Here is a 16,227-nt window from a genome sequence, read left to right as displayed (position 1 = left end):
TAAATAGCCCTGTCATTGTCATTCTTTCCACTTTTGGAAACTCTCTGACCGACCAGCTCGTGTTCTTCACTATTTCTCAGATTTCTCTCAATCCCAGTAAGATTTCATCCTAAATCTTGTACGTTCTTGATCTATGCACACTCCTACACCTTTCTATCTTTCAAATCTTGATTTCTAACCGTGAAATCATCAAGATCTAAGTATTCTAGGGTGATGTCATCATGGTGTTCTTGAAAAACTTCATGTTTTGACTTCAATCCACCAAGAATAACTTGGATCTAGCCGATTTCCACATAAACAAACGAAGATCTATCACAGATCTAAACATATTCACGGTGGAAAAGATTGAAAGATGGTTTTCCAACTTTCTTTCAACTCTTTTACACTCAGTGCCTTCAAAACCGGTAGAAACGGAGCTTGAACCAAATCACTAATCATTCTAATAGTTATGTGGTTCAAGATTCGGATTCTAACTACGAGGTTCACCGATTTCGGGTGAAACGTTAAACTACCGTTCCGAACAGTTCACCGGCCGGACTTGGGTGATTCCTGTCCGAGTCGGGGAGACAAGTAAGAACGAAGGTTCCATGGTTCAACTCGTTGTCAAAATACCTCGATATAACGACAAACAAATTCAAACAGCCAAGTGTTAGACAAACAGGATGACCAGGTCAGGAAGCTGACCGATCGAACCGACTGTCCGAACGGACAGCCCGGCCGATCGGATAAGCCAGCCGATCGACCAGGCCAGCCGATCGGCTAACACATGGCCCCACACTTTAACAATTTCATGAAGTCTAGTATTGAACGAAGTGTTGTTTGATCGAACTACGATTTGATTTGAATTACCCTTCGGATCATGAGATACTATGCTTCAACACTTAATCGATATTCAATTCGTTCGAAGCATTGGAGTGCCACCCGATCGAACATGCTGTCCGATCAGGTGACATCCTGCTAAGGACTTATTACTGAAGTACCTAACCGATCGGTTAAGCCAAATTTGTACCCGTACTTTATTGGTACTCGTACCAAATTTACCTATTTAGTTAATGGGTGCTTAAAAGATTAAAAAAAAACCAAAATGGTATTAAATCAGGTACTGTGTTGAAGTATCAATGCCAATACCCGTTACTTGTACTGTACCATAATATTCGGTACGGTATTCGGTGTCTAGTTTTGTTCATATTCGGTACTAATATAGGTACGGGTAGGAGTATTGTACCGATCCCATCCTTGTTCCACTTTTTCAGCTCAAAAGGTTGTAGGTTGCAAATGGGTTTATCACATTAAATTAGGGATGACAATGGTTGGATATGGCTAATCCTACAATAGTCAGGTATGGCTAATTCTAGTCTCACACCTAATTGTAAAATCTTGTCCCATACTTGACCCATTACCCGTTGAGTATTAGATTTACCCGTTGGTGTCTTAAAAATGACTTTTCTTTATAATTTAATATTTATAAAATCTATACAATATATGATAAATAATACATATATCATCGTCACCATAAAAACATCTAATTTTTTGCAAAATTAAAAAATGCAACATCTTATGATGTTAATCTCAATATATAATTTTGTGTTCCATAGCATATAAATATAAGGCAACTACCGATTTTACTGATGGGGAAGCAAGCAGATACAATTATTCTTTTTGTACTCTTTCTACCTGAATATTTGGGGGAAAATGATGAAAATGAACATTGACCAAACCTATTTTACCAAAATAAACATTTGAAGTGTCGAAATTTAGGGAACACACGAAAATCCATTCACTTTAGTACTGACACTTGTCCCAAATAGCTAAAAAATAGACTCCTAAATCACCTTGAAATCCAATAAGAAATAGGCACATGCTTAAAGAGTCTAGATAGACTCTATTTCTGTTCATGCGTCTAAATTTAGACCCGAACAATGGAATTTCAAATGATTACAAAATCAACTAAGTGTGGAAATGGAAATGTTACAACAACCCACCTTCCCCTCCAAAGCGCACATGTCATCTAGTGGGGAAATCTGGATTCCGGACCTGATCCGGAATTAAGTGATGAGGATGCTCTTATTGCAAGTTATCTTATTTTGGCATCCTTATAAGCTAAAGTTACTTATCTGCCTATTGCCATCATTGTAAAGAAGTGGTGATACGTATCCTGGCCTAAGACACATCAGGGATAAAAAGGCGGCAGCACATGTAGTTATGCGTCAAAGTTGGAAAAAAATGGGCTTATATGTAAGAAAACAACTTGGGATGGAGAATTCATGAAAGTCTTACTTGATAAATAGGTTTATATGCAAAACAAACGAGAGATATGTCACTTCTGATTGTAATAAAAGCTTATTTTGTTGTACATAGACTCCGTCTCTCATACGCGATGGCATGACGTGAGCGCGTTGAGCCCACACTTTTTTAAACCAAGATAATGATTTGGTTTTACAAAAGTGCCACATTTGTTCATGTCATTTAAAAGGGTGTTTTAAGAGGTTTGGTTGGTAGTTAGATCAGATGCTTCCTTAAACTATATGCCCGATAAAGTATGCTTCTTACTTTCTTAGATATGGCAAAAGGGAAAGCTAACTAGGGCTTGTTGAAATAAGTTTCACTTTAATTTTTTTCACACCAGACTTATATGTTATATGATTGAATTGAGAATATACTATACATCATATGCAATTATGCATGAATAATGGAATAGCGGGTAAGGTCACACAATGGCAGAACTTTAACATAAATTGGCGGTGCCGAAAATATATGTTTAATTGGGGCTTTTGGAACAGATAGGACCCAACCAAATAAAGATGATAGGATTCAAAGTTAATGGGCTAAACTTACATTTCAAAGCCTAAAAATTTCAAAGCCTAAAAATAGGAGGCCTGAGCCCTTTTTGTCCCTTAAGTAAGTTCCGCCCATGCACTGTCACACCCTCACCGTGTGCGGAATCCATGATGGTGACTTATTGTTAAATTAGTATTTGGGAGTCTCAGAGGAAAATTCGCGAAATTAGTATTGTTAAATCAGTGGTCGATGAAAATTCGTTAGTTGGTAGCGTTGGAGACCAACAAGTGAAAGTTAAAGATTATTTAAAGAGTAAATTATGTTTTTGGCCCCTGTGGTTATATAACTTTTACTATATTTGCCCAAAATAAGAATTTTTAACAGATTTGCCCCTGTGGTCCTTGTATCTAACTATTTTGGCCCCTGAGGCTAACTCCATCCCAAACCCTGGTTAATTATTAGACACATGACATGCACATGATGGGTAAATTGGTAATTTTCCCTCCCATCATCATCTAACCCAGATTTTTCAAGAACATCATCATCTTCAACCCAGATTTTTCAAGAACATCATCATCTTCAACCATCATCATCCCCAGATCTTATTTAAATCTAACCCAGATCTCATCATCTTCAACCATCATCATCATCCCCATATCTTCAATTAAATCTAACCCAGAACTTTAACAAACATCATCATCTTCAACCATCATCATCATCCCCACATAAACTTCAAACACAGATCAATAGCCTTCATAAAATTCAAAAGATAAACAGAAGAAACAGAGCAGTACAGTCAACAAGCACGAGCATCAGAAGTAGCACAGTCAACAAGCACAAGCAATCAGAGCATATTAGGCAACTAAACCAAATCATAGATGACTGACTTGTGATTTCTAATCGAGCATATTAGGCAACTAAACCAAATTAGTCGATTCACTCATATAACAGAAGCAACAGAGCAGTACAGTCAACAAGCACAAGCAATCGGAAGATCAGATGATATGAGTTCAATCCCAGATGTAAGGGCTATTGAATATTGGGAGAAATCGAAGATCATGGGCTGGGGATGATGATGATGATGGTTCTTCATCTGGATTTGCAGTGCAAAAAGTGGAGGATGGGGGGATGATGATGATGATGGTTGAAGATGATGAGATCTGGGTAAAAAGTGGAGAAGGTTGATGGGAATTTAGGGCTTTTGTGTATATATATATATATATATATGGGGGAGTTTGACCCACAGTCATCACCAACGTTGCTAGTAAATTAAATAATGCCTAAATAAAAGATAAACACTAATCTTCATTTAATTTGTTTTTAATATGTGGGGGAGGGGAAATTACCATATTACCCATCATGTGCCTAATAATTAACCAGAGTTAGGGTTTGGTTAGATTTAGGGGCCAAAACGGTTAGTTATAGGGACCACAGGGGCAAATCTATTAAAAATTCTTATTTTGGGTCAATATAGTAAAAGTGATATAACCACAGGGGCTAAAAACGTAATTTACTCTTATTTAAATCTAATAGCTATAATAAAATTACTTATTATATTTTCATCATCATGACTTTTATTTGTAAAAAACAAAGTCATCTAGAACATGGTATATCCTATAAATATATTTAGTAAAATTACATTCTATTAATCAATACCAATATTTAATTATTTTCACCAACTAATAAGTTTACACGTCCTTTTAATTTGTGTTCATGAGTCATGGTTTATACGCTAAATTATAAACTTCACGAGTTATGATCTAGGGATAATTACTGTCCATAATGTAATTGTGATAAATGATAACCACTTATATAAAATCATTATAAAGTTACAATTGAAGTGAAACAATGACTACAATTATTTTTCAAGCATTGAGTTTGAGAAAATTTAACTCGTATAATAAAAGAATAATAAAAGTATACAGATTTTTTATTTATGTCATTGTTATCTTTTTAATATATAAATAGTGTAACTAAATCTTTATAAAATAAGACACGATATCCCAGTCCTTTTTATAAAAGTTAACGATTGAAGAGAAGATATATACAGAACATTATATTTGCCCTAAACACAAGGGCAATTTCGTCACTCCATCATACAACCTCACATTTAGATAAAAACTAGTGGGTGAAACCCACGTGTTTTAGCGGGATGTTAAAATTTGTAAGGTTCGGTTTCGACGACTAAAAAAATATTTACAATAATTTTATTACACAAAAGGTGCAAGGTATAACCCATAAAACAAAGTTGTTTTTTACATGGATCGAAAACCATAAAAACAAATATCGATAGATATAAATTCTGATGACACTGATGCCGATACCGATACCGATGTTCGGTTGGTACCGGCTCGATTGATCACTGTATCGCTATTTCGAATACAACTATGTTTTCAATAAAATGTATATAGGAATTTCGAGTAAAAAAAAAGTTAAACGCGTTGTAAGGCTCTGTTTCACCGACTAATTTTTTTATTTTAAATAGTTTTAATATCACAAAAGTTGTATAATATAACCTAAAAAAAAGTCGTGTTTTGCATGGATCGAAAAACATAAAAACGAATGTGGATACCTATTGTGGTAAACCAGTAGCAATGTTCATTGGTCAGTACCGACTCGACTCATCATCATACCGCTATTTCGAATACAACTCCGTTTTCAATAAATAAAAAGTTATATTGGAACATCAGGAAAAAAAAATATGTAGCTACGTGTTTAGTTTTTTCTTTAAACTCGTTATAAGCGAAAGATAAAACTATTGGGTTTAATCGTATTTATAAGATGAAACTATTAGGCTAAAAAGGTGAAATTAATAATAATAATAATAATAATAATAATTTAATAATAGTAATCATAATAATCTATACATATAATAAAGTAAACCAATAGTGGACACGTGTCATTCATTGGAACTATCTATTTTGTTGTTTTCCCGCCTCTTTTCCCTCCTTAATTATCTCCTACTTAATTATAAATACATATTTTTATATAATTAAATATATCCATTATCTCCTCCTTAATTATCTCCTACTTAATTATAAATACTTATTTTTATAATTAAAAATATTCATTATATAGATATTAATAATAAATGATAAGACTAAAATTCAAAGATATATAAAAATAATCTATTCACTTCACATAAAATTATCTTTAAATTATATAAAGAGTTAATTACATACTTTGTGCAAACCACAGGGACTAACTATGTAATTAATTCTTATATAAATAAAATATTAATACATGTGATTTTCAGTATTCTCCATCGACTTTTTTTAACGAGTTAATTATATAGTTAGTCTCTTTGGTTTGCACAAAATAACAGACTTAGGTACTAATAGTTTAAAATCACTTTCTAGGGTATTAACTTTTCATTTTGTAACATTTGGACTAACTATGTAATTTTTTTAACCCTCTCAACCTCACTTATTTACATGATATATTAAAATCACTTTCTAGGGTATTAACTTTTCATTTTGTAACATTTGGACTAACTATGTAATTTTTTTAACCCTCTCAACCTCACTTATTTACATGACATATATTATTTCTACATACTTTTGTATGTTCTTTTAGCTAAGAAACATCTGAATAATCTATCTATATAATTAATACAAATGGATCGTTTTGTCAATCAATATATTGATTAATATAACGGGTTATTTATAAATAATAATTTCAATGATTATTGCTCTATAATTATTTTATTTCTTTTTTTTTTTGCTTGTCTCTTATATATTTAATATTTTTTTCTTAAATCTGTCTTTTATTTTTTTGCTTATTAATAACTATTTAATATTACATTGATTCAACCACGTATAACACACAAGTTCTAACCTATTAATAAAAAAATAAATAAAGTAAAATGTTATAACTTATGTAATACACAAGCATCTAATTTAACTTAATAATAAATAAAAAACAAAGTAAAATGTTACATCAAAGTTCATTTTTTCTTTTCTAAAAACATATATTGATAATTGTGTGTGTTAGTTGATTACATTATTCGTATTTAAGTCATGTAATACACGTGGTTATTCAATCTTGCAATGTACGGGTTTTTAAAGATGTAACATTTTTATTACTTAGTATATAAAATTATATTTATTCAGCCCGTGTAATACACGGGGTTCTAACCTAGTAATGTTATTATAGAGAATGTATAGTAAGGGGTTAAGTGACTAGATCCTATGTCACACACGTACACCGGCGCCTGTTTTCCCTCGTAAATCATCTTCGCATATAAATACCAGAAAATGCGTGTTTTTGTTTTTCGACCTAATTTAAGGTTTATATTCAACTAACGACACTTAGTTTTCTTCTTCATCCTTAACCATGGTTCAATTACTGTGCCCAGAGGGGAAGCGTACGATGAATGCTAACGAACCCATTCATAAACGCTTGAAATCATCGTCTTTACCGACACCTAACGAGGTTTTACTTTATGTTTTCTAGTTTATGTTTATTTAAAAGTTTTAGTTTTAATATTAGGGTATTGACTAGGATTTGTTGTTTTGTTTATTTTCTTTGAATTCTGGTTACGTGCAATTAAAAACTAATGTTTTTTTTAGTTTTGATACCATCCAATTGGTTTATGATGCATATAAAATTCAACAAGATTTTTATATGTGTACCATAGTTGTTATTTGCGAATAGCGACAAATAGCGATAAAGTGTTTATATGCTACATAGCGTATATGGATAAATAGAAGCCGGTTATTTTATAAATAGCGATACACTATAAAAAAATTCAAATTTTTTATATGTATATTATTATATCAAAATACCCTGGTATATATCTTATTTTACAAAAAACCTAAAATACAGCTATTTTATAGCTATATTTAGTTGCTATTTGTATAAAAAGTTTGACGCTATTATCGTTATCTATCGCTACAACCCTAGTAGCGAGCCAAAACCTATACGCTACGTAGCGCGCTATAGCGATCGCTACGCTCGCTATTGACAACTATGTAGTAGACCCAAATTGACATGTTGTATAATACTGGTAGTCCCATTTTGACTCGTAGTATGATTTAATTAGACCCAAATATAACTAGGGATGAGCTCGGTACCGTCCGGTACCGGTACCAAAAGAACCGGTACCGAAAATCCTCAAAAGTGGGTACCGGTACCGAATATACCCGGTTCGGTACGGTTCGGTACCGGTATTTGAGGGTAAAAACCGGTACCGATAATCCTAAAAGTCGGTACCGAAAGAGTACCCGGTTCGGTAAATTCGGTACCGGTACCGGTACCGGTTCTGTACTGGTTCCGGGAACGATTTGCTCATCCCTAAATATAACCCATTGTGTAATCTGAGTAGACCCAAATGAACCCATAAGTGATTTTTTTTAACCAAACCAACGAAACGCTAAATGAGTCATAATTGTCGGGTGTAGCTCTACTTTCGTTTTTGTGACCATTTGTAATTGATTATTTGCAGCCTAGCCTTGATAGCAATGAATCAGCTGACCCACATTCTCAATACGACCCGCTTAACGAGCCGGGTCTTTTGGGTTTAAACCTGAGGAAGAGTGAATCATTATTGGAGCTATGTCAAGCCCGTGTTAACCAAGCCCATATTGACAGAATGGAGAAAGATGTTAAGGCAAGAGTCGGGTTCTCAGGGCCCGTCGATAACTTAAAGGCGTCTAATTTCCCCGCTGTACTTTTAAGGATTGGAGAATGGGAGGTACACATTATTACACTGCATATGGTTTTGTGTTGAAGAGTATGTTTTGACCCGTTTACTTGTGAATGGGTTGTTTCGGGTCATCAAGTGGGCAAAATAGAAAAAAACAGCTTAAAGGAAACGGGTCAATTCGTCAGAGAATAGTGGGCTATAGCGACAAGCTACATATACGCTATGTAGCGATAGCGATGAAACAACGAGCACTATTTTATGCTTAGCGATACACTAGAAGAAAATTTTTGAAATCTTTTATATATATTTTATCAACTAGCACTGTCTTTTGACGTGTTGTTTGTGGCAGTATGTGTCGAAATACGAAGGTGATTTGGTGGCAAAATGTTACTTTGCGAAGCATAAGCTCGTATGGGAAGTTCTCGATGGCGGGCTAAAGAATAAAATCGAGATTGAATGGGAAGCTATCATTGGCCTGAAGGCACATTGTCCCGATAACGGGCCTGGCACCTTGACTATTGTGGTAAACTAACACGACAGGAACCTAACACGGAATTCACGGGTTTGGGATTAGTCTAAAGGGGTTCGGGTCAGTTTCAGGTTGAACCTGCGAACCAACTAAACCGGCCAGGTTCGGGTCAACCCGGTTAGGTTGGCGGGTTGAGTTGTTTAACCCATATATAATATATTGTATTTTTTTACGATATGTTTTATGTCATAAATTAAATCGGGTGTGCATTTTATGTCATAATTATAACTTAAAAAAAGAAATTGACATAAGATTTTATAATTTAAATATAATTGTATTATATACATTTGTGTTTTTTTTAGTAAATTTTAATTTTAATATATTAATTTGCGGAAAAAGATTTAAAAAACAATAAAAAATCGGGTTGATTGGATAGTGTTCGGGTCAACCCGAGAATATTCGGGCCGTGTTCAGGTTCATATGTATGACACGATTTCGGGTTCGGGTTCTTCTAAAATTTTCAGGTTCAGGTCGGGTTGAACCCGCCTACCCGCGAACATGACCCGTTTAGCACCCCTGTCGCTTATTGACGTGGTGATTTTTGTTGACAGCTCGGTAAACAACCGCTATTCTTCCGAGAGACCAATCCGCAGCCTCGAAAACACACGGTTTGGCAGGCAACTACCGATTTTACTAATGGAGAAGCAAGCAATTATAGGTATTCTTTCTGTACGCTTTCTACATGAATATTAATGGGTCGTTTATATTCCTTTCTTGTAGTACTAATCATTGTAAGTCTACAAACTCAAAAAAAAAAAAAAAAAAAACATATGAACGCTTAAAAGAAACGGTCTGATTATTAAAAGTAGAACTGCAAATGAACTGAACGTTCAGCGAACAGTTTGTGAACCGTTCGGATGGAAGTTAGTTTGTGTTCGTTCGTTTGATAATGAAAGAACACGAACAGGAAATTTCGTTTGTTTAGTTAAATGAACGAACATGAACAGAGGTCGTGTTCGACCGTTCGTTCGTTTATGTTCGTGAATGTTCGGTAATTTGTTCATTTATGTTCCATATTTCATTAGTGTTTTTAATTTTATATTTTTATTTAAATACTTCAAAATTCCGACAAATAAAACATTTAATAAGTTTCATTTATGTTACATTGTGCAGGCAACATTATCTACAATGTGCACCAGGGGTGCTAAATAAGCATTATCAAAAGTTGATCAACTGCGATACGCGACTTAACTTGCTTAGCCAACAGGCAGACGCATCGTCAGACGCGCAGCCCGCGGCAAAAGATCCCGTCAAAGATCCAAATATGTCGAACAATAACGGCTCTAACCAACTAGAAAACGCGGGCACTCATGGGTATGTGGAAAGTTGGGGTCTCGTGCGGTCAAAGGCTATCAGGCTGGTCAACGCACCGTGGCCCCCCCTGCGAACAATGTCCATATCCGATATCGTAAACCACACTGCACATTGTGTTTCCGAGCAAAACCAAAACCAAAACCCTGCTTGGGTCAACGAAGTCAACCACAATCAGTTGGTCAAGAATATTTCCGAGATTCTGCTTAACAACAACACACAGTTGACCACACCTTCGGATGAGAAAAGTCCAATGTCAGGAGTCAACTCACTATGCAGTCTTCTTCAGGACGGAAACGAGTCGAATGACTATTCTGACCCTGACGCGGGTAACCATAACGGACAAGAATGGGCTGATGGAAATGACCATTTTACCCCTTCGAGTAATCTGACACCCGAGAATGACAAAGGGATGTCAAGAGACGACTCGTTTACTGATCTCGTAGATCAGCTTCCGCAAATTGAAACGCTCCCGAGACTTTTCTTTGACACCTCGCAGGATGGCGATATCGTCGACTTTTAAGCATGGGTGAAGGTGTAAATACGACTCGCGTTTCGGGGAAGTATATATGGAAGTGGAAGTATGCATATGTTTGATCACTTTGGTCTTGTTAATAGGTTTGCAGTTATTTATTATGTTTGGTAAGTTTATTCTGTTTATATTCTACCTTCTTTTGGAACATTTTTCACCAAAAGTGAAGGACTTGTTTTCCTTTTTATTCTAGTTTTTATATTATTGGGATATAATGACATTAGTTTCTGTTAATCAGGGGCGGACCTATAGCTTATTAAGGGGTGGCGGTTGGTCGGAAAAAAGTTGGAAAAATTAGTGTAAATTTTGAAAAAATTTGACGTTTTTTCGATTTCGTTACGGCTTATTTATAAAACGTTGCCCCTTGGTCGGAATCCTAGATCCGCCACTGTGTTAATATATGAATTCATTTTGGATTTGACTATAGATGTTAATTTTATGACCCGAAACCATACAGTAAAACTTCGATAAAAAGTAATATTCGTTACGTGATGTTATTTATTTATGGATACTATTATAAGTTTGGGACAAAGATCCGTTAGGAACCACCCTTTATTGTGAGAACCGCGAGAACCAATGTGAACACAACCAAAAATACCTAAAAATAAAAAAACACACAAATTTTTTTTTATACTTTTTATAAAAAAAAATCACTACTTTTAGTAGCCAAAAAAAAATTTTTAATTTTTTTTTAATTTTTTTTTTTTTTTGCTACTAAAAGTAGCGATTTTAACTTTAAAAAAATTTAAAAAAAAAAATTGTGTGTTTTTTTGATTTTTTTAGATTTTTTAAGGGGGTTTAGTTTTTAGCATTTTAGCTGGGGGGGGGGGGGGGGGGGTTAGGTTTTTTGTTGGGGGAGGGGGGGGGGGGGGGGGTTAGGTGTTTTTTAGCTATTTTAGGTTGTGTTCACATTAGTTCTCGCGGTTCTCGCAATAAAGGTGGTTCTCGCATGAACCTTACTCTATAAGTTTGTTTGCGCATTTATTTATCGAGGTTAAACCGTACATATTAGGTTAATCTCAACTGTTGATTTTTGTTTTGTTTGATCTAATGTACAAAAATGTTCCCCAAAGTTGACTTTTGGCAAATATGTGTTACTAGCTCGCATGATTTAAACTGTCCACCTCTTAATAACTTTTGACAAATATGTGCTTAAAGTTAATAATTAAACTAATATCTGATATAAAAAGATATTACAACAGTTAGTTAACAGTTGATTATAAATACTCGAACAGGGTATCAAATCACCTATTAGACCATGTGTAGTGGTTAAGAAATATAATGCCCCCACCATGGGGCATTATCCGACACGTGGCAACCCAGTCAGCATGGGGCGTTATTGCAAAATTGGCGTAGTGGGAATAATGCCCAAATAATGCCCCTTTCAATCCTTAAACAAAAAAAAACAAAAACAAAAACAAAGTGATTTCTCATTGGTGGGTCCACATAAGTCAAAGCTCCAACAATGCAAAATGGCGTTTTAATAATCACGCCTGAGTCATTTTTTTTGAAAAATAACGCCCGGTAACGCCGGGTGTAGTGGTTACCGGGCGTTATAGGGCGTTTTTTTTGAAAAAAAATTATAAATCACGCCCCACTACACACGGTCTTAGAAAATGATCTAATATTTAGCATGGAAGATATTATCGCTTAACATCCGTCAAAAGTTTTCACACGTTAAACAACCCGACATTAATTACAAGTACTCGTTAATCTGTGCAGAAATATAAACAGTTTTCGGTTTCTTAGAAAGAGGAATCAAGGCATGCTCAAACAAAGAACACATTGTGGAACATTAGATTCTGCAGACATTGCATACTTTGAGCATTCAGTATGGATGGCATGACCACATGGCAGAATGTCGACAGCCGGAAGATGTAGAGGTATGAATTTAACGCGGTATTTGTAATCATCGTCTGCACGATCCACATCGTTTGGGGAACATGAAAGATCTTTGGCGCATAATATGCACTTCTCCCCGGATTGCTTACGTTCCACACAATAACCTGTCAATACAAAACATTAAGCAAACAGACAAACGTACTCAGTAATATCCCACTCATAAAAAGGAACATTATTGTTACATAGACAACTAAAAATGATGATGGGTGTTAATTAACATGTTATATCTCGTTTTAACCCCATCCCATTTTGATATGTTACCCAACCGACCCATCTACCATGTATGCCATTTGGGGTCATGATATGATACGAAATTACTTTAAGAGCTAGCAGACTTATACTTAGACCAACTAGGTAGAGGTAAACAGGTAAGAAATTAAATACCCGACTTAAAACTTAAAAGGTATAACACGTGCAATGTTTGTAGCTACAGGCCCATAAGTAATGGACAAAAACCTCTCAACGTGTCGGATCATGTTATATGTAAATCTATATATCTATAATATATAAGAGTAAAATGTCATCTTCTTCCCAGAGGTTTTGCCACTTTTGCGACTTTCGTCCCTGGGGTGCCATTTCCATCCCTGAGGGCCATTTCTCGAGGGACGAAAGTCGCACTAAATTGCCAACCTCAAGGATAAAAATGACAAAAAAAAAAAAACAAAGTTGAATGACTGAAATACACAAAAAAAAAAATCATTTTGGATGGAATAAGCAAATATACCTAAACCTTAGGGACGATTTTGGCATTTTACTCTATATATAACAATATAAGTAATCCACACATTTATTTAGGAAGTTAACTTTAAAATATTTTCAGTTTTTCAAATTTGGCACAAATGTCAAATTTAAAGTTGCCCTATAAAGTGTTAGATATAATAGTCTAGACATTTAATATTATATATATACTTTTATTTATTTATTTATTATTTTCTGCTTTTACTATGCAACGTTACAACATAACAATGAATAAAACAAAACAAAACAAAACATATGATTGATTATATGTATATAGTAAACATAGTAACATACCATCCAATCTGATGTGATAAACTGGGGAGTCAGAATAAGTTTGCTCAATTTCCTTCAACAGGGAAGCAACTGCAACTGTAGAATCTTTAGGTCCTTCGGGTATCGGGTCCTTCGGGACCTTCGGGACCGCAGTTTTCTGTGCTGGATTACCACTCACGACGGAAGCTGATGCATCGCGTGCCACCGGGCTAACCTGAGCTAACTTTGACCTGGCCGCCAAACGTGCAGATCGTCTACACGATGAATTCTTGCCGAGTAAGGTATCCGGGTTTGGTGTCGAGTCCGATATCTTAGATACCTTGTTGACACTCATGTTTCCCGATAAATATTCTGCGGACTCAAAATATCAACAACGCGTTTTGGACACTTTTACTGTAAACAATAAGAAAGCTCTATTAACCGTGTTGTTGCTGTTGTTATTATTCGGATGGGGACTTCTCTTTGCTAGAAAGTTAAGTCCGGAAAATATATTGTCAGGCCAAAACAGATAATATTTGATGGTATATAGAAGACAAATTGAAAATAAATAATCTCACCTAACTCAATTTGGCCGATAATGATCCCAAGTCAGTTATTGGCCGATAATAATCCGAACTGGTCAATTTTTTTTGTAACATAGTCCGCCGTTAAAATAGCTTAACAGAGTTAAGCTTTTTTCCGAATTTCAAACCGATGTTTTAGGGTTTTTGATCAGAACGAGGATACGAGTCGATTAATGTAAAACTTACCTCGAAATACTGCCTCAACCCAAGAAAACGGTGCTTCAATTCGGGTGTTTAAACTTCCAATTAACAAAAATCAAACCATTTCGAGCACAATTTCGAGGTAAGTTTTACATCAATCGACTCGTATCTTCGTTCTGATCAAAAGCCCTAAAACATCGGTTTGTAATTCAGAAAAAAACTTAACTCCGTTAAGCTATTTTAACCGCGGACTATTTTACAAAAAAAAAATTTGACCAGTTTGGATTATTATCGTCCAATAACTATAACTGACTTAACTTGGAATTATTATCGGCCAAATTGATTTAGGTGAGGTTATTTATTTCCAATTCGCCTGTATAGAATTGAGTGTTACTTTATTAATTATGTTTGGTTGATCATTAACTTTTTTGTATACTTACAAAATATTTGTTTGCAAAAGATTATAGTGTGTGGAATGTATGACATTTCTTTTAGAATTTACTCATCAACTAAATCGCAGTATGAAACAGTAAAATAATAAAAGTAATCAGGTATAAAACAAAAATAAGTAAAAGTAATAACTGACTGGATGAGGGTGACACTCACCGGAAGGAAACAATGAAGAATATTAATGGCGACTGGATTACGATTTACGAGGAAGAAAAGGATTTCTTTATTTGGGGGAAAACGGACAGGGGTTAACTAGGGTTTTAAATAATGTTTATATACTTTTCGTCTGTGGGCCAACCCGATATTTGTTTTCCGATGGCCCATTACGATTTTCTGTTAATTATATTTATTTATTTAACTTTTTTTTTTCTGAAAGGAAATAATGTATAAAGTATTAGGGGCATTCCGAGAATCGAACTCGGGACCTCTCGTTTATTTATTTAACTATTTTAAGTATTTTAACTATATTTATTTATTTATTTAATTATTTTAAGTATTTTGCTATTATGTACCAAATCTCGAAACCGAATTAGTATCGTATCGGAACCGGTACCGAAGTTACGTATCGTATCGAATAATTGTCAGTACCAATTCGGTGCCCAAGAAAGTGTTTCGGTGTCGGTTTGGTACGGTAACATTATTTTACCCGTTTTTACATTCAAATATCGGACCGTACCAAGCGTTTTCAATACCGGTACCTAAGTTTGACGATTTTCAGGTGCTACTTTCGGTATTGATACCAAACTCATCCCTAGTGAGAATTAGTGATATCATCTCAATAAGAACAAGACATGAGGATAATCATTCTTTTCGCTTGATATGACCTGTTTTTTTAGAACGGCTAACTTTACATTCATTAATCTTACTTTTGAAGCGTTTTCGAGCCGAGGGTTCTCCGGAAGCAGCCTCTCTATCCCTATGGATAGAGGCAAGGTCTGTCTACATCCCACCCTCCCCAGACCCTATAAGTAGCTTTGCTATTTGTGAGATTTTTACTGAGTATGACTGATTGATGGAATCTTACTTTTGAAGGCTAACTTTACATTCATTAATCTTACTTTTAAATCTACCCATTTTTTACTGTGAAACTAAAACCTTCAATCTCATAGAATAGACATGTTTTCTATATATAACTCTAGTCAATCCAAACATGACTAGGGCTGTAAACGAATCGAACGAACACGAACAAGACCTTGTTCGTGTTCGTTTGTTAAGGAAATAAATGTGTTCACGAACGGTTCATGAACACTTACCGAACGGGATTTTATGTTCGTGTTCGTTCATTAAGTAAATGAGCGTGTTCGTTCATTAAGGAAATGAGCGTGTTCGCGAACGGTTTACGAACACAAATAAATTTGGCGAA

At 34.9% G+C, this 16,227-nt stretch overlaps 2 protein-coding genes across 3 annotated transcripts; one reads left to right on the top strand and one right to left on the bottom strand.

The window, feature by feature from the left end:
* The first annotated feature begins 7,065 nt into the window (after window positions 1-7,065).
* On the top strand, window positions 7,066-10,871 carry LOC110896343. The gene is made up of 5 exons (XM_022143749.2): window positions 7,066-7,212; window positions 8,225-8,473; window positions 8,775-8,948; window positions 9,506-9,612; window positions 10,068-10,871. Exons 1-5 carry the CDS (start codon window positions 7,114-7,116, stop codon window positions 10,786-10,788), a joined length of 1,350 nt encoding a protein of 449 aa, XP_021999441.1. The 5' UTR covers window positions 7,066-7,113; the 3' UTR covers window positions 10,789-10,871.
* A 1,569-nt stretch (window positions 10,872-12,440) lies between these two features.
* Window positions 12,441-15,105, bottom strand: LOC110896344. Of its 2 annotated transcripts, none has more exons than XM_022143750.1 (3): window positions 15,021-15,105; window positions 13,732-14,103; window positions 12,441-12,803 (listed from the first exon to the last, which is right to left on the bottom strand). In XM_022143750.1, the coding sequence occupies exons 2-3, from the start codon at window positions 14,042-14,044 to the stop codon at window positions 12,556-12,558; spliced, it is 561 nt and encodes a 186-aa protein (XP_021999442.1). In that variant the 5' UTR covers window positions 14,045-14,103; window positions 15,021-15,105; the 3' UTR covers window positions 12,441-12,555. The 2 variants fall into 2 exon arrangements, with proteins under 2 accessions (XP_021999442.1, XP_021999443.1); XM_022143751.1 differs by having other exon boundaries at window positions 13,732-14,061; window positions 15,021-15,103.
* Between the last annotated feature and the right edge of the window lie 1,122 nt (window positions 15,106-16,227).

The sequence above is a fragment of the Helianthus annuus genome, chromosome 12 (genome assembly GCF_002127325.2).
Source record: "Helianthus annuus cultivar XRQ/B chromosome 12, HanXRQr2.0-SUNRISE, whole genome shotgun sequence".
NCBI classification, from domain to species: Eukaryota; Viridiplantae; Streptophyta; class Magnoliopsida; order Asterales; family Asteraceae; genus Helianthus; species Helianthus annuus.
The sequence above is the reverse complement of the archived record's forward strand: the minus strand, read 5'-3'. Positions and strand labels throughout refer to the sequence as shown.